The sequence below is a fragment of the Ziziphus jujuba genome, chromosome 10 (assembly GCF_031755915.1).
Source record: "Ziziphus jujuba cultivar Dongzao chromosome 10, ASM3175591v1".
NCBI classification, from domain to species: domain Eukaryota; kingdom Viridiplantae; phylum Streptophyta; class Magnoliopsida; order Rosales; family Rhamnaceae; genus Ziziphus; species Ziziphus jujuba.
The window spans coordinates 17,470,069-17,488,475 of NC_083388.1; the positions used below are offsets into that span (position 1 = coordinate 17,470,069).

The 18,407-nt window shown below is 31.5% G+C and overlaps 2 protein-coding genes across 6 annotated transcripts; one reads left to right on the forward strand and one right to left on the reverse strand.

Annotated features, from left to right (window-relative positions):
- The first annotated feature begins 796 nt into the window (after nt 1-796).
- LOC107411431 (protein SOSEKI 3) lies at nt 797-5,780 on the forward strand. Of its 5 annotated transcripts, none has more exons than XR_009634651.1 (7): nt 797-1,847; nt 1,967-2,036; nt 2,161-2,276; nt 2,431-3,301; nt 3,927-4,227; nt 4,333-4,477; nt 4,742-5,780. XR_009634651.1 is itself a non-coding variant. In XM_060812359.1 (6 exons), exons 1-6 carry the CDS (start codon nt 1,658-1,660, stop codon nt 4,402-4,404), a joined length of 1,620 nt encoding a protein of 539 aa, XP_060668342.1. In that variant the 5' UTR covers nt 797-1,657; the 3' UTR covers nt 4,405-4,722. The 5 variants fall into 5 exon arrangements, 1 of the variants encoding a protein (XP_060668342.1); XR_009634653.1 differs by having other exon boundaries at nt 4,747-5,780; XR_009634654.1 differs by having other exon boundaries at nt 4,333-4,457; nt 4,747-5,780.
- A 1,428-nt stretch (nt 5,781-7,208) lies between these two features.
- LOC107411435 (E3 ubiquitin-protein ligase RZFP34) lies at nt 7,209-10,346 on the reverse strand. The gene is made up of 13 exons (XM_016019017.4): nt 10,190-10,346; nt 9,957-10,082; nt 9,718-9,805; nt 9,560-9,619; nt 9,103-9,135; nt 8,931-9,008; nt 8,723-8,766; nt 8,571-8,611; nt 8,375-8,457; nt 8,190-8,281; nt 7,872-7,941; nt 7,714-7,755; nt 7,209-7,620 (listed from the first exon to the last, which is right to left on the reverse strand). Exons 2-13 carry the CDS (start codon nt 10,067-10,069, stop codon nt 7,465-7,467), a joined length of 900 nt encoding a protein of 299 aa, XP_015874503.2. The 5' UTR covers nt 10,070-10,082; nt 10,190-10,346; the 3' UTR covers nt 7,209-7,464.
- Between the last annotated feature and the right edge of the window lie 8,061 nt (nt 10,347-18,407).

Below are 18,407 nucleotides of genomic sequence, written 5' to 3' on the forward strand. Positions count from 1 at the left end.
CAAGTTAATTTTTTAATTATAAATTTAAATACTTTATCAACTAAATTAATTTTATCTGATAAAAAAAATAATATCAAATATACCAAATTATATATATTTATATCACTATTTCACAAAAGATGTGTAAGATAATAATATCATCATTTAATACTTTCTTTTTGGTAATAAATATTTTATTTAGTACTTGAAAAAATATATAGACAGTCTTCATTATCAAAAGATTAAAATTATGCGTCAAACTTGGAAAGTACTACTTTAATCATAATTTCAGAACTATTTTAATTTGAGTTTTTTTTTTTTTTTTAAATATTATTTCAATTTGAGTTATAACAGAGAAAAGAATATACCTGTATAAGTTTGGAAAGGGAATGGTGATGATTGGGAGTTGAGCGGTGTGTTTTTTCTTATTATCTTATTATTAAAAGAAATTAATCAAATAATGATTGTAGTAGTAAGTTGTAACACAATGATTCATCCCATATGGTCTTAAAAATTACTATATAAACTCAAAGATTGAAATGAGTTCCTGAATAATAATTCCTATTAAGGACAATATTTTTTGGGTAATAAAGAATATATGTTTCTTATTATTCCTTAAAACACATATAGTTCAAATCTACCCATTTTCTCAAATTTGTTTTCCCAAAAAATAAAAATAAAAAATCCAAAAACAAAATTCAGAAAAATAAAACAAAAAAAAAAATAAGAAAAGCAAGAGAGAGTGTGAGAGAGAGAGAGAGAAAGAGAGAGTCCACTGTAGCTACTGTGTCATCCATCGAATCAGCCAAAAAAGAATACCAGAAAATAAGGAGGGGAGAGAGAGAGAGAGAGAGAGAGAGCTTCGGCTTCGTCCTATCCCTCTCGACTGGCTATCTCTGTCAATATCTGAGCTTTGAAGCTCCCCAGCCAGACCACCCATACAAACACACACGTTTACTCTTTCTTTCTCTCTCTCTCTCTCTCTCTCTCTCTCTGTTGTGCATTAAATGCGGGCGTTTGGGCTTGGGCTTCCACTCCACTTCCACTCCATTATTTGATTCAAAACCTCTCCGCCATTCTTTTTTTTTTGTTTTTAAAATATGTTTTCCCCTCTGGAGATCCTTTTCAAGTTCTCTCTCACTTCTTCTACTTGTTTTCTGGTCCTCATTATCTTTTGCTTCTTCGTCTCCCCTGATTTTTTTCTCTCTCTTTTTTCCATTGCCGCTTAAATTTTCTTTGTTTTTTTTTATTCCTTCTCGGAAAAAGAAACTGTTTTCGAATTGCTTACTTCTTTGAAATTGTTTTTGATATATATATATATATATATATATATTTTTTTTTTTTGTTTTACAGATTTTTACGGGGTGTTATTGGTTTTGTTTCTGCATGATCTGTTTCGTAGGCATTTCGGAGTGTTCGAAGCTCATTTTCGGATCTGATTTTTTTTTTTTCCGTTTTTTTTGTCCAAACTTTCTCTGCGGATGGTTCAGAAACTCACATGGTGTCTATTTTCCTGCTGTTGATTGATTAGGACTGGAGCTTTTTTGTATAGCTTCTTTTTCAAGAAAGCTTTCGAAATTTTAAGGAAAAAATTAATTTAAAAAAGAAGAAGAAGAAAACGGTGCGCTTTTTCTCTGTGCGACGGTTTTGATAGGGCATTTTGAGCCGGTGAAACGGAATGGAAACGAGGATGAAAAAGTACCGGCAGGTGAGTCCGGAGAGAGCCAAAGTCTGGACGGAGAAGTCGCCTAAGTACCATCAGAATCGCAAAGTGCCGGTGGTTTACTACCTCTGCAGGAATCGGCAGCTCGAGCATCCTCATTTCATGGAGGTCCCGCTCTCGTCCCCTGAAGGTCTCTACCTCAGAGGTATTTTATTTTACAAACAGAAACCATCTCTTAAATTTACTTTTATCCCACACTGATTGAATTCATTCAATTTTTGAGGAATTTTTACTTTTTAGTTTTAAGTATGTGTTTGCTTGCAGATGTGATTGACAGGCTTAACGTTCTTAGAGGCAGAGGCATGGCTTCCATGTATGCATGGTCTTCTAAAAGGTCAAATTCTCTGTCTCCTATTGGTCTTCTATCTCAAACGTTTGATAAAATTTAAGCTAGAAATTATTAGTTTCCTGAAGGCTTTGTTGTTAATGTATCTGGGTTGATTTTACAATTGATGCAGAAGTTACAAGAGTGGTTTTGTTTGGCATGATCTCTGCGAAGATGATCTTATCCATCCTGCCCATGGAAACGAGTACGTCCTTAAAGGTTCTGAACTCTTTGAAGAATCCAATTCAGGTAGATGGGGACATTAGAGTATCAACTTCCTTATTGTTGGTTGCTTGTAATACTCATTCTCAAATTCGAGCTTTTCCCTTCTATCCTTGGTTTTTTCTGATTAAATACAATGTGAAGAAAATGAGATCTGACAGCTGAAATTTTCTATTTCCAGGTCGATTGAGCCCCGCTATGAATGTCAAAATACAGAACTTGAAACAATTACCCGAACCCACATCGTCTAGAAGCCAAGATGATTCATCTTCGTCGTCGAGTTTGAATGGAAAAGAAACAAAACATTCTCAAGAAGAAGATCTTTCTCCTCCAGCTGAACGCCCAAGTTCTTCTGGTGTCTCTCCGGAGTCTGGAATTGGACAGAATTCAACTTGGACCGGTTCTTTGAGTTTGACTGAGTACAAAATTTACAAGAGTGAAGGTCTAGCCGATGCTTCAACGCAGACAGAAGAAAATGTGCGCAGAACTAAAGCCCGAGATACCTGTACAAGAGGTGTCTCCACAGATGATGGGTCATTAGAACATGGCTGTGGTGAGAATTATCAACAACGTAGGAAGGAAAACTCTGAGATATGCGGCGATTCAGTTTCCCCTCCTCCATCGTCTTCTAGTGCTTCATCGTCTGGTGGGAAGACTGAAACTCTAGAGTCTCTAATTAGGGCTGATGCTAGCAAGATAAACAGTTTTAGAATTCTTGAAGAGGAAGAGCTTAGAATGCCAAACAATGCAAGGCTCAAAGCTACCAATGTTCTGATGCAATTGATATCTTGTGGGTCTATATCAGTTAAGGATCATAGTTTTGGCCTGATTCCAACCTACAAGCCAAGGTTTTCCCATTCAAAATTTCCATCCCCACTTTTCTCGACTTCAGTTATGATGGGAAAGTTTGACTGCCTGTCGGAGCATTCTAAATTGATGGGTTTGAGATTGGAAGATAAAGAATATTTCAGTGGGAGCTTGATTGAGACTAAAATGCTCAAAGATGATGGACTTTTGGATCTAAAGCGTTCATCTTCCTATAACGCAGACAGGTATGTCTGATATCTTATCTTTGAACTTTTCCTTCTGTTGGACGTTTTTCATTTATCTTTGAGAATTTTGTTACTCAGTTTTGAATTGATTTATCGTTCTAGTTGGTATGGTAATTTCCTAGTACTAGATAGGTAGCTTGAGAGTAGCTCAATTTGGTTGGTTCGTTGATTAGGAATAGGAAACCATGCAGGGTAAAGGTGAGAGAGAAGTTTCAGTTTTTGAGTTGCTCTACATGGTGCAGCTCCAGTTTGTGTCTGCCAGAGTTTTGAACTTTGGTGGACCACCTGCTTGATTCTTAATTCAAGAGATAGAACTTTGGTAATGCTATAAGAGAAACCATCCTTTTTGAGATGCATATGTGAAGCGTGTAAGTAAATATAAGTTTCTGGATGTTTGGTGACCATCAATCCCATGCTAAAAAATGAAGCTTTTGTCTTAATATCAAGATAATAGCTTGCTAAGCTGAATTCCTGAATAGCCAGGTCGTCAAAGTTATTCAAATGCTTCAAGATAAGAAGTGAAAACTTTGAACAAATTTACCATATTTAATGGGAGCTGGTCATTACTAGTCACTCTTCCATTGCTACAATGTATTGTTCACATGCTCAAATTATGACCTTGCAGGACTCGTAAGCAACTGGATTCAATTGAGGTCAAAGAGGAGTCTACATCAGGAAGATCAAAATGCATACCCCGATCCATCAAGGCTTCACTTACAAAGCAACCCCGAAGTGAATCTATGAGATCCCCTGCTTCTGATAGGCCAAGAAACTCTTCTGATGGAGTCGATGGCTCACAAACGATTACTTCCTGCGTATCTACTGGTGCTAGTAAAAGAATGACAGAGCCCTTGATTGAAAAGCAATCTCAATCAAAGAGGCTGGATTCTTCCAGAGAGGAAGAGAAGGTTATCAAAATTGAAGAAAGTTGAGTATTTGATTCCTTATCTTCACATTAGATGCTCAAAATTATCAAAGATATTCTTATTGTACTTGTCAATATGATTGACGGTAATTAATTTGCTTTAATCAGGCTTGCTTCGGGAGCTCGGGTTATAATCCTATCCAAAGCGCCTTGCGAGTCTGCCATGATTGACAGCTAATATAATGGAAAGATAAAAGACAGCTATCCATCTCAATGCCTGTTTTTCATTCTGTAATACTTCTAGTTATCAGGTTTTTGTTTAGAATTTGAAATGATGCTAAAATTTGTTGGTGGGGGTCCATATGATGATTTTTGTATACCTGGAAAGTCAAAAGATACAGGGCAAATCACTTATTTGCACAGATAAGTGGTAGGTTGTTGTGGTCCAACTCCTTCCTTAGTAGGGGGTTGGATTTTTGGGTCAGGTCTTTGAACGGGGGGATTGTAATTTGTACCTTTTACTGCAACTACAGTTTTAAAAATCTTTCATTTACAATTTTCTTGTTTTGTTTCAGAACAGTTGACAATCCTTGTCTTGGAAACTCAAAAGACAAAGTATTGACCAGGCAAAGTCCAGACTTAGGGTGCGTTAATCCTGTTATATTGCCAAGATGCTTTTTGGGGTTCCCCCCATTTTTGAATTTGAGACTGACCCACCAAAGCAGAATTCAGTAATGAAAGAATGGGATCCCATGTAAAATGTGGTTGAATCTCAATTAAATAAAAAAGTACTTTTTTGGACTCGATTTTCAAAGTGAAAAGGCTCTTTTAAAAAGTCAAAGTGACTTGGTTTTATAGCATGAATTGATACTTTCCTTCACTTTTTTCTTTTCCCCCCTCTTTGTTTAATCAAAAAGCTCTTTTGCTTGATTCACTTAAGGCGTTAAATTATTCCTGTGTCTGCTTGCCTCTTTGAATGTGCAAGAAGCAAAAGAAAAAGGCAGACAAGTAAATTTGAATTGCTTGGGTTTTATTTTTATAGATTGGATAAATAAGATCTTCATCTTTCAAATTATGGTGGCAGGGGAGGGAGCAATAGAGCATGGCCTGTAAAAAAAGTTGTAATCACGTGTGAGACAGCTTTTATTCGATGCTCGGAATTTAGGCTTTCTAGAGTGAGAGAGATAGGTACTGTATTTGGAGTAAATGGGGCGTGTGAAGGGTTTTTCCTCTGGAGTTGTGCAAGTGTGAGAATAGGTTATTTATTGTTTTTGTTTGCTTTTTTTTTTTTTTCTTTCAAGTGGCAAAAGTAAGACCTCGAAGACCGAGAATAATCTTTACTTGCTGAACAGCACAAACTTAGAGCTTACTCAAAGCTAAATGACAAGTTGTGCAGGGAAGCAGTTAGAATAAAGCCATTGTGCAAGTAAAGGTTGAGCTCGATGAGATCAGATAGTGTGTTCTAATGGTGATATCATTGCTGCTGCTGCTGCTTTATGGCCTCAGAGATGGTGATGCCTATTCTTTCATTCGATTTAGGGTGGGGAATTTATTATGCATCAAGTATTTGCAGCTTTTTTTTTTCCTGTCACTTTCCATATATGGATATCATGGATGATGAATGTGTTACATTTTGGAGTTTTTCTTAATTATTCTCTAATCAACAATTAAAAGCTCATATGGATTTCATGACGTCAAGGCCTGTTTGGCATAAGTTGTTAAATGCTGCTTTTAAGACTTCAAAGTATTTAGACAGTTTTCTGAGAAAACTTCAGAAAATTAAAAGTGAATGGAGTTTTTCAACAAGCTCACGTACATAAGAATAAATTGTAAGTTTAATAAAAATAAAAATAAAAAAAATAAAAAAATTGTAAAGAAGCAGAACAAAAAATTATCCTCAACTTGACCAAGAAGCTTGATTTTTGTGAGCGACTCAACAAAGATAACAAAATAGGATTTTTGACCCTCTGGCTTATTCGGCAATTGGGAAGAATTTACTTTCTGCTTGATTTCCAAAGCATTTGAGCAAGCCAAGCATTACCTTATATTTTCATTAAGTCACAAAACAGCAAGTCAAAGTCAGGAGACGCTCTTCCAATTTGTGGAATTGGACCCCATGTGTTGGTTCATGCAGACTTTAAGTATGTTTGCAAGAAAGATGTCCTTCACCAGGCTATGCTTCAGGGGTCAGATCCCAAAATTCTATATGAGAATACAGCCACCACTTTAAAAGACAGTTTTCCACCATCTTTAATGTTTTATTATTCTTGCTTGTCTGCTGAACCAATATACATATTAAAATTCTATATATATAACATTAAATATAATGTATATGTATATATATATATATATATATTGTCTGTCTGTTTCTTCCTCACCTAACTACTGGCAATTGCAATGTTGACAAAACAGCAACATCCCTTCTCCTCATCTAACAAACAGCAACTTGTGGTATCCCTGCCTTGGATAACCATACTTCCACTTCTTACCCTTTCCTTGTAAATTTATTTATTTATTTATTATTATTATTATTATTATTATTTTTTCACATCTTTGTTTATATGAGTGTCTAATTGTCTGCATTCAATAAAGATGCAGCAGGATTAAGATAACCCTAACTCCCTGCTGCTATTACTCTGTACTTTTTCAAGTCCTTGACTGTCTCATGGATTTGTTTAAAAATCTAATATAGTTTTTACTTACAATTGTTTGTACCTATGCATAGGCTCGAGTGAAAAGACTATAAATAACTGCTCTAAGCAGAGCACCCTCCAGGCATTCACCATGGTATTAAACTATTAGTTATTCCACTTCCCATGGTTGCCCACTGTAGCACTCCGAATAAAATTTTATTTTATTTATTGTAATTTCGAAGAATTGTCCAAATTGCCTGATTGGTTGGTTTTATAACCAGTTTCTAGATTTCGATTAGAATTCCTCTGGACTGGTTTGACTTCAAGCAACATTAGAGAGGGAATATGAAATGGGAGGCCAATGGCTAATGGGTTGTGGAAGTTGCTTTAGTAATTCATTGTTAGAAACTTATTAGAGAAGAAAGACTTGTGCTTTTATTCATAACTAAAATTTTTAATACACGAATGCAATTTGGATTAAGCTAATAATTTCCTAAAGGAAAAAAAAATGTGCTACTTGCCTATAAGCACAACTACTTTAACATATTAGTTTATGACAAGACTTTTTTTTTTTTTTTTTCCCCCTCTTTTTCAGGCTATCTTTTTTGCTCCACTTGGAAAAAGAATGGTTAGTTCATTGGAAAGTCTTTTTTTCAAGCCAGTGGTCATCTCACTATCTCAGCCACATCTGAGGAGCATGAAGCAGCAGGACCTCCTTGTGTCTGTCTTGTATTGTAGGATTTGCAATTGAGGCATTTGTGTGCTACAATGTGGAAATTAACTTCATTTTTGGCTCCACAGTCATTGCAGAGGATCCATACCTAATCGAATGCAAAAATTCAATTACAGATAATAGATGGATTGATACTTGACGCTCTATAAGTAAACTTTTCACTTCCTGTTTAGACACTTACCATCTTGTTTCGGTATATCTCAGGCATTGGAGTTGAGGCAACCTACAGTAACATATTTGTAAATAAGTATTAGACAATGAAAATTTTGCTATTTGGTCTAAGCTCATAATCATTTGTTTTTTGTTTGGAAGAAACAAAATTAAAAATAGTTTAAATACCACTTCATCAAGCTTTTTCCACACTTTAGACATATCATAGATGGACTTCGAGCAAACAGGGCAAGAATATCTGCAAGATGAATGCAGAATTGATTAGTCACGAGCTCTAGGTTTACCAAGGAGTTTTAAACAGATGGGCAGTTAAAAATTATTCGAGCATAGAAAGTTGTTAAACGAAAATTATTTAAGGAAATATAACAAAGTGAAGAATTATCTTCCTACGATATTATCATTACATATAAATATGTAACATTGCTCTAGTGATGTATAGATGCACAATACATGTTTTGCAAAAGTGAGAAAGATTTTAGAGCTTACTGAAAATGGAGCTCCATCTCTTTAAGACAGTCCAAATGTATTGTATGTCCACAAGGTAAGACAGAAATGTCTTTCCTCGAATCAAACAGAAACTGCATACCAAAATGGAAGAGTTTTTCTGGCTTGAGAACAAAATTAACTTTCAAATACTTAATAGTCCAGAATAATGTTTAGGATTTAATTACCTCAAAGCAAACAGGGCAGTTATGATGCATAGCCCTTTCAACACAAGGATGTCCACCTTCCATTAACTTAGAGTAGCAACATCCTAAAGCAGAAATATGTAAAATGTTAAAAACTCAGTTTATGTGAAAATGAGAAACAATATAATAGAAAAGAAGGGAAATAATGTCCATAGTGGAATTATATTTTCTCCCTTACCGCAATTGTTACAATGGAAGAAATTTTCCTTGCCTCCGGTTCTGCGTAAACAAATACAAGATAACACTATTAAGAAGATGTTCTGTGATGAAATTCTTTTAGCTATGGAGAATGAATGAAATTGAGAAAAGTTGCATAGATTGGTAAAATACCTGCATATTCCACAGTCATCACAGTGATATTGATTTTTTGAAGTCTGAAACATGTGAGAAATTTGTTTTATAAGCAATTATTGAAATGTATAGACCAGATACAGAAAGTTTACCAATGAAGATGGAACTAGAAGAAAAAGATTTCTTTCTCGTTAGTGGGGCAGAAATAAACCTCCATCTAAAATTATGAATTTTACTTGAAACTTACATCATCATCGAAGAACTTGCATATACTGCAAAAGTACTTTCCCATGCAAACTCCACAGCCAACGCAATATTGCTGGACCTGGTAAAGTTTAAGGACAATAATTAGATCAAATTCCCACTTGCAATAAACTTTGTTAGGTTTTTGAACTCAATTTCAGGAATAAGGAACTCACATCTTGCTCTGTTTCACATAGGGAGCAGATGACCTGCAAGTCAAATAGAATATCATATAAAAACAATTAAAGACAAAACTACCAAGAAAGAAACAAAGCACGTTAACAAGTCGCATAAAAAAAAGCAACAAGTTGGTAAAAAATATAATTTCATATATTAATCCAAGGGAAAAAAAAAAAAAAAAATACCAACTCTATCGGGACATCTCCAGAAGAAAGATTTGGCAAAGAGGAAAAAAGGCACAGAATGGAAAACATTCAATGTGAATATCACCAGCCCAAATACAGAGTCTAAATCTGTTTAATTTTCAATTCAGGAAAAACATTAAGAAGTAAAAACATACAAAAACACTAGATTTGATAGTGACAACTATCATCTTCGTTAATTTCATCTATTCCTAAAGTTGCATTATCTTCACGGCCAGATACATAAGTGATTAGAATTTAGATTGCAAACCTTTTCAACTTCTTGGCGGGGAAGATCATGTCGATCTAAGGGATTCGTTTCCAAAGAATTCTGTTCATGGGGGAAAAAAAAAAAATTAATTCTGCCATGAATTAAAAAAAAAAAGAAAAAAAAAAAGGTTCCTTATAAAAACATAGAATTTATTATACCTTTGCTTCATCATGGCAATGCCTGCAATCAAAAATCTCATTGCAACAGGGAGCTCTTATCTTGCATCTCCTTCTATAATGTGAGCATCTAAAAGAGAAAAAAAGCAAACCCAAATACGGAATCAGAAACCCAATAAAAGCAAAAGACAGAATTTCACATATTACCATTTTAGCTGATAAAATTTGAATTTGAACAAAAAAAAAAAAAAAAAGGAGTGAAGTGGCAAAAGATAACAGACCCAAAATCCCCAGATGCAAGCTCGGCGGGAGACATAATTGTGTCACAACATTCATTGGATTCTACTCCATGAGAAGGAGAAGAAAATGGAGCCAGAAGAACTTCACTCTTCATTTTGTGTTAATATCTGTGCCACCCGTAAACAGACTAAGCATTTACAAGAAAATAAAACCCCACCAAAAAATTGAAATCGAAATATGAAAGATTGAAGATTGAAAGAGAGAGAAAACCCACAATGAAGTATGGAAGATGAAAGCGCTATTCCCAACAGTAAACAAACTCCAATTCAGGTTCACTACCACCACCATCCAGTAGGACCAATCCAATTGCTTATATATACATACATTCACTCTCAAAATTAACAATTTTCCCAAAAAAAAAAAAAAACCTCCTTTTTAAGAAAGTCCTCTTCATCTATCTTAAAACAAAAGTCATGCTACGCTATTCTGACATGGCGACACGTCAGACCTTACCCCACAACCATAAATATATACATATAAATATTCATCAAAAGAAAAAAATTATGTCCAGATATAACCATTTTTGTCGCACTATTAGCTAGCTGGTTTAAGCCTGGTTTCTTCCATCCCAAACTACCTAAACTTCCATGAAAATTTGTTGCATTGCTTTTTTAGTACTTAAGAAGTCATACTTGCTTTCTCGCCCCATAAGTTCACTAAACTTCATTGTATATAACTAAAATTCATTACATATATTCATCTATTAGTATGTGGCATTTAAAATATAGTTATACGCATGGATTATTTATATTTTGAAGCTTCTAGAATTTCAATCCAATCTAAACTTTCAAAGTATTCAAATTTGAAAAATATTATTCTATACTTTTAAGATTTTATAAATATTGTAAGAGATTCTCCTGAGTTTGTAATGAACTGAAATTTTAGTGAAAAAGCTAAAAGTATTATTTTTCCCCCAAAAAATCATCTATTTACATAATTATATTTAAAAAATATATACTAAACGAGTTTAAATTAAAAGTAACAGACTTTAATGATCATGTAAGAATCATGTGATATTTAAATATTTTTGTATTTATATTAGTTATTAGACTAAATAATTTGAAAATTGAATAACAATATAAGAATCTAAATGTAACCAAATATAGGTTTTGCTTTTTAAACATTATTGGCCCTGCTATCAATTTTCTTGTGATAATTTTTTTTTAAAATATTAATTTCTTTCACATAATTTTTATATTATGTGAGTTCTCTAAATAATCATATGGTTTATAGGATTTAGATCAATAATGTTTATTTCCATATTAATTTTCACAAAATTTTCTTTTCCATAAATTTGTGGATAAATTTATTATCCTGAGAATGTTTGAATTGGGAAAATGGTGTGTGGGGCTAGGGCAAGATGATGTTGATGGAGTAGAAACAAAAGGAAGATAAAAGAAAAAGAAAGGAGGTGAAACACACATGAGGGAATAATGGGTGGTGTATATCCATTTGGTAGTGGTGTATATGGAGTGAAACCGGATTATGAAAGGAACAAGGGAGGCTTGTGGTTGTGGGCTCAAGCGGTGTTCGAAAAAAGCGGATAGGAATCGGATCTCTGACTAACTGCTGACACAGCATGGGACCCACACCCTCACCTGTAGACCGTTCCATGGGCCTACCTTGATAGTTGATGGTTTTTATGGTTGGCTATGAGGCCTTTTTTGCTTCCATGGCCCCTGGTTCTTCCTGCAAACCTTACTCATTACTCATATAAACCAAACTGATTTAATAATAATAGATTTTAAAAATTTTGCATCAAATCAAAACCGATTTAATATATTTTGGTTTGGATTGGATTAATTGAACGGTTTAAAAAAATTTTAATTGAAGGATTAATCTGATTAATGGAATATGCTTTTTCATTTTTAAAATTTTTATTTTCGTTGTAAAATGAGTTTATTGGGCAAAAATTATATGTCCCATACATTAAAAATGGCACAAATTTAACATTAATAACTTCAACTTCACTTTTTTTAAAAAAAAATTAGAATAATATGCTGAGTCTAAAATAAAAATAAACCTTATAAAACTATACATTTAAAACATCTTATATAATATGATTATGATTGATTTGGCTTGGTAATATCTATTTTCTTAATTTTTAAAATCAATCTGAACTAATTTAATGATCGGTTTTCGTTTTTAACAACCTGCTAATCCAATTAGATATTAAACAGCTGAGTTAACTACATTGGATTGGTCATTTTAGTCAATTGAATGGATGTTTATTGCACCCCTAACTCACCTCAACGTTTGTCTGTATGTCGCTTTATGGGGTTCTTTTATACTTTTTTTTGGGCTAAGGGTGGATGGATTGGGTCGAGGCAGGAAAGTCACACCCATGGACCACGATGATGTGTATGTTATCATATGCCGGTTTTAGATTTTGGTTTCTTAAAGCAAGTCATTGCAGTTGGTGCTGGTGGAAAGTGAATAAGATTTTCATACTCCCATGGACCACGATGATGGAGGTTATCTTATCTTCAATTTATTAATACAAATCTATTCCAAATGGATAATTCAGTTGGGCTATAAGGAACGAGTGTAAAGAGTGCATTTTGCACTTATCCATTTCCAGTTCGTGTCTTGCTCGGTTTGCCCATTCTGTCATGTTCCTTTTGCCCCATAAGATAAGACATATAACGACCATCAACATCTCTGTGTGTTGGCGGAGAGTTTATTAATATTTTCGTGGACGATGGAATCAATTTAGACAGATATATATATCTTCATCGTCCAGGAGAATAAAACTATATATATATATATATATATATAAGTTACTTATGTTGTAGTATAAATGATGAAGAATAATAAACGCTCTGTAATTGAATACTTAACAACTATTTTATACGATTTATATGTTTTTATGTTAGATATGATTGTTAATCTGTCTACGAATGAGGCAATACAAGCTATTGTATGTAAAAGAATTACATACCACTCAAGTAAAGCGGGCTTGATTGACAACTAGACAGGTTTTTGTTGGAGAAAAGCTTTTGAAGGTTCATACGATTATGATGCTAGTTCTAGTTTTATAGCGGGACAACACATTACCCATAGGCCATAACATATACGAACGTCAATGCTAATGGACGAAGTTAGCTTATAATGAACATGATCAAACGAGGCAAACTCTTGTGTCCTTTTTCACCCATAAATAAGACCTATCAAAATGAAGCACGGGCCGAAAAGAACAAGTTAAGAAATAGTATTTGTTGACCAAATTTTATTTACTAAATAACGTGAAAGTATATATTAATAAAAAAAATTATTACCTAAATTAATAAAAATGAATCCTATAGCATCCTACCACATAAATTTGATAGCCTTAACATTGTTGTTATGAGGAAGAAAAAAAAAAAAAAAACACACAAATAAATTGGTGATAAAGTAGAGAAAATAAGTTGAGGAAACAATAACATGTTGTTTGGAAAGTGTCAAAATTAAAAAAGAAATTGATTTTCGGGATCTAATTTCCTAAGATTTAGTTTTCTGAAAATTATTTTTTCTCTTCGTCTGTTTGGTAAGTAATAAGAAAATTGGGATTGATAAGTAATTAAATTTAATATTGTATAATAAATTAAGAATAAATATGTATTTAAAAAAAATTAAAAATATTTTTTTTGGGATTCTCAAATGATACTTATATAACTGAAAATAACTTTTCCACATATTTTTCTATATTGATGGAAATCTAATTTCCTATGTCCATATTTTTTCACTTTATAATAAATATTCTAATAAAAAAAAATTATCATTTTTTTAGAAAAATTATATTTCTATTAATTTTATTTTTATCCAAATATAAGGAAAAAGATGGGATTAGTGGATTACCATTACCATTGATTTTAAGTTGTGTATTAGTTGGGCCATGGGCTGAGAATATTGATAATGAGCTGACTGTTTGAGCCCACGGGGCTGAGTTCAAGACTAGAAATCTAGAAATCATGCCACCCGTGACCTGTCACTGTTTTACATTATGCTTCTTTTTTTTTGTTATTAGGAAAATCATTAATCTATATGATAATTTTTAATTGATGTATTATTTTTATATTAAAATATTAAAAATAAATATTTTAATGATAATTTTTAAATTATTATTTAATATGTAAATTTTATTAATGATCATTAATTAATAATTTTTTTAATATATAAATTATGAAATTTTGAAATATAGGCTGATTCTATAATAGCATAAGTTATCATATCATCTATCATAAATAGTAAAAAATTTATAAGTGAGTCTGAATATGAATCAATGGAATAAATTCAATATGAGATTATATCAAAAATTAAATTTCAAACAATTTGACTTGGAATCTCAACTAAGAGAATAAAAAAAATTAATTCAAATCAAGCAACACATGACAGTGAGACATGACTAAGCAAGTCAGATAATAAAATATTGCAAATTTTGGACTTCCAATAGAATAATTATATAGAAAGAAGCAATGAAGTACCCGCTAAAGACACGTTTAAACTCGTGGAAAGAGGAGATTAGGAATTAATAAAATTGAATTTCCAGAAATAGAGAAATAAGAGTGGATTAAGGTATGTGTTGATATTGCTTGCTCGTATGTACATTACATAGGGATGTGTGCCTTACACATGCAAATAAACAATTGCATTAATTAATTGCAAACTATGCCTTTTTGTTTAAAATTAAATTGCATAGGACCTAATTATGTAAGATGAGGTTCATGCCGTCGCATTAGAGGCCTGCTTTAATTATATACACATTGATGTAATTGATACTCTCTCTTCAATTCATAATCATTTACTAAACAAAATAATAATAATAATAATAATAATAACAATCCCCGTTTTAATAACAACCCTTCTCTTTTAATAGTTGGAATTATTGTTATTAGGATTATATATTGGTGTCATTGCAATTATATTATTTTAAGAAAATGAAAGAATTCGTTTAATGATGTTATGAGTGATGCAACGTTGCACTTATATTTATACATATAAGGATTGATTTATTGCTAACTATTAAATTTATTGACAAAGACTATCAAAAATAACCTCCCCATTATATTTATAGTACAGCCGCTCCAGGAATTCAGCAACTTTGGACTTTGGAATTTCTACTTCAGTTTAATTTCTAGTAGTTAATACAAATGATTTTTCTATGTTTAGGGAATGTTTGACCATACAAATTCTAATTATATATTTATATCTTAGCCTTATAAGTAATTTTAAAAAATTAATAAAAAAGATTTAAACATAAAAAATTTTATTTATATGACAAAAGATAAAGATTATTATATATGATCTACGTTTTATATTGAAAAATAGTACTCACCCCCTTCACATGTGTCAAGCACTAGCAGGCTTGTAGTAAGATACAATTTTCCATATGTGTTTTTAGTTTTTAAATGTCACAACATATTTAAATACATCCCAGTACTAGTTTACACGTAAGAATGAATAATAATGGTTGTAGCAACAGTGACAAACAAACAATTATTCAACACATAAACATATGGTTTAGCTAAATCAAAATACAGATAACAATATTTTTTTAGGTAAATGTATAGTTAACGAAATTATTAGCATTATATTGAAGTATTTTATTATAGCTTATTGGGTTTTCCTTGGATTTGTTTAATGGGATGGCTGGTTGTGGCAATTTAATTGGCTAACCAAGATGATTCACCTATTTAATATAAAAGAATAGTTAAAATATAATTAAATGAATTCGTTTAGTATTTGATATCTCATAAATGAGTGCGTCATATGTGATAACAAATTAACTTAACTCTTTTTAAAAATCAATTTTTAAAAAGGTTTCTAATAAGTCTAAGTATAAATTGAATAATATTATCAAGTCAATTGATTATTGAAATACTAATTAATTGTTCTCTTATCCATAAATCCTAAACAAATTTTATTTGAAAGACTTCCAATTTCATGTGGTAATGAATAAAAAGGCAGAAAAATGTGCATTATCACATATAATAAGAGATATGCCAGATAAAAATTTGTTTAAAATTCCCAAATAAGAGATTGAATATCTATATATATATAGGTGATGTTGGACAACTTATATTACAACCAACATCTGGTTAAATGTAATTCAAAATAAAATATCTTATAAATTATATATAATTAGGTGTTTATTATGCATCATAAAATGTCTAATGTGGTCCAATAAAATGCTACTATATATATATATATATGTATAATAGAATAGAATACAATGATTCCTCCAATTAAAACAACCCAGGGCTCATTTGTCGTGCCGGTTAAAAGGAGTGTACCGTATTAAATAGTCAAAGATTGATGTTTATCAAAAAAAGCTCATGAATTCCAAGGTCCATTTAATAATACTAGGCCCACCATTTATACCAAATCAAATTAACCCAAACCCCCATGGATTTCTGCTGTATTAACTTTAGGTCCATTTAATAATACTAGGCCCACTATTTATACCATATTAAATTAACCCGAACCCCCATGGGTTTCTGCTGTATTAGCTTCGGCTTTTTGTTTTGTTTTTTCAAAATGACTGTTTCTCTCTCTCTCTCTTTCCTTTCCTTTAGCTCTTGTTCTGCTTTGTTTTTTGTTTTAATTTTTTTTCTTTTTTTGTTTTTTCCCTTGCCAGGTAGGACGAATAAAACTAAGTACATATTTTCACTGTTATTTTTTTAAAAATTCTTTTAATATCATAAATGTTTTTAGACTATATAATTATTACTATGAATAATAATCAAAATTCAATCTAATATATTAAAAATAATGTAATATTTAAAAAATCCAATTAAATTCAATCTAATAAGTTACAAATGATGTAATTAGTTAAGAAATCCAATTATAATAATAAAGAATAATGATAATTTGAACAAATGGTATGCTTTTATTAGTTGATTATAATGAAATTCAATAACTATAAAAAAATCAAATGTTATTAATTGTTATTTTTGAAATTTTTTTTTTTTTTACTTTTATACTATTTTATTTTTATAGTAAAACGGATCAATCACAAATTACTTTCGTTGCGTCATGGATGAAGACTTCTTTCTAATATTTTACAAAAGTCTTGAAATAGTTTATGTTATAAGTATTGCATTTACAAATATTATTTTTTGTTAACATTTAGTAGTAATAAAGTTTTAAAACAGAGTATATGGTTAAAAAAATTTTTGTTTCATATAAATTAATTTTTAATATTTTATAAATATAGTAATAGAAAATATATGTATATATATATAAAATACAAATTTATTGTACAGTTTTGCATCAAATGCCATACAATAATAATATAATATAAGCTAATACAACAAAGATTAATATAATATAGGCTAATGCATTCTTCCATATTAAACATCTTCTAAGAACTCTAAAATGCAGACTTCTTTTAGCAAATCCAGATAAGTTGCCCCTGGTGTATTAAATTATAGTTAGCTGGTCGTTGCGTTTCCAGTTTGCTACCGGTTCAGTTAATCTAATTGAAAACATTAAAAAAACAAAAAGGTTTAAAATAATAAAATTAAAAATATGTAAGTATTCATAAATAATAAAATATAAAATAGAATACGTAAGAAACCGTGTGGTGTCCAGATTTCGTGTAGTAGCTAGCTTTATAAGCTCTTACTTAAATTATACATACATCATTTTCCAAAGTCATTATCGACATATTTGATTCTCGTTTTCTTGCTAAAATCAAACAAATCCGGTTTATGTCCTATTAACCTATTTACAATTATAATATCAGGATTCGACCTTCCCCAGAAAAATACAATTCCTCTGTTTAAATGTGTATATATGTATATATATATATATGTACATATTAATTTATATTAATCTGAGCCGTGGTGAAACTGATCATGACACAATTAAAAATTGGGAGTTTGACACAATTAAAAATTGGGAGTTTGACACAATTAAACAAGACTTAGAAAAAACTTGTATTAATTTTTCAACAATTAATAGATAGCATATTATTTATAACATTAGTTGGTACACAAAGTTACTAATTATAGGTTTTGTTTTATTTTTATTTGTTTTTTGAAAAATTACCCCTAGTGTTACTCTTTCGTTCCTCTCATCTCTTCCTCTCCCACTGTTATGCGTTTTGCTGCGCTGATTATTAATGGGGCTGGAGTTGAAAGGGTTTAAGCTAAGGATATTGGGCCAAATTGTGTATTCGAAGTGTGAAAAACATGTGTGCGTAAATGGCTGGGATAATGGAACTACCACATCAATGTTAGATATGGCCCGGGTATCAACTTGACTTTTTACTCTAGATTTTTTTATTATTTTTTTTAATAAATAGAGAATTTAGAATTAGGATTTTTTTTTTTTTTTTTTTGGGTAAAAAAGAGAATTTAGGATTCGAGAGTGTGGAGTCAGCCATTTGTCCATGTGGCTTAATAACCACGTAAGAATCTTACACATGCTGCGCACGCGCAACCCTTTAG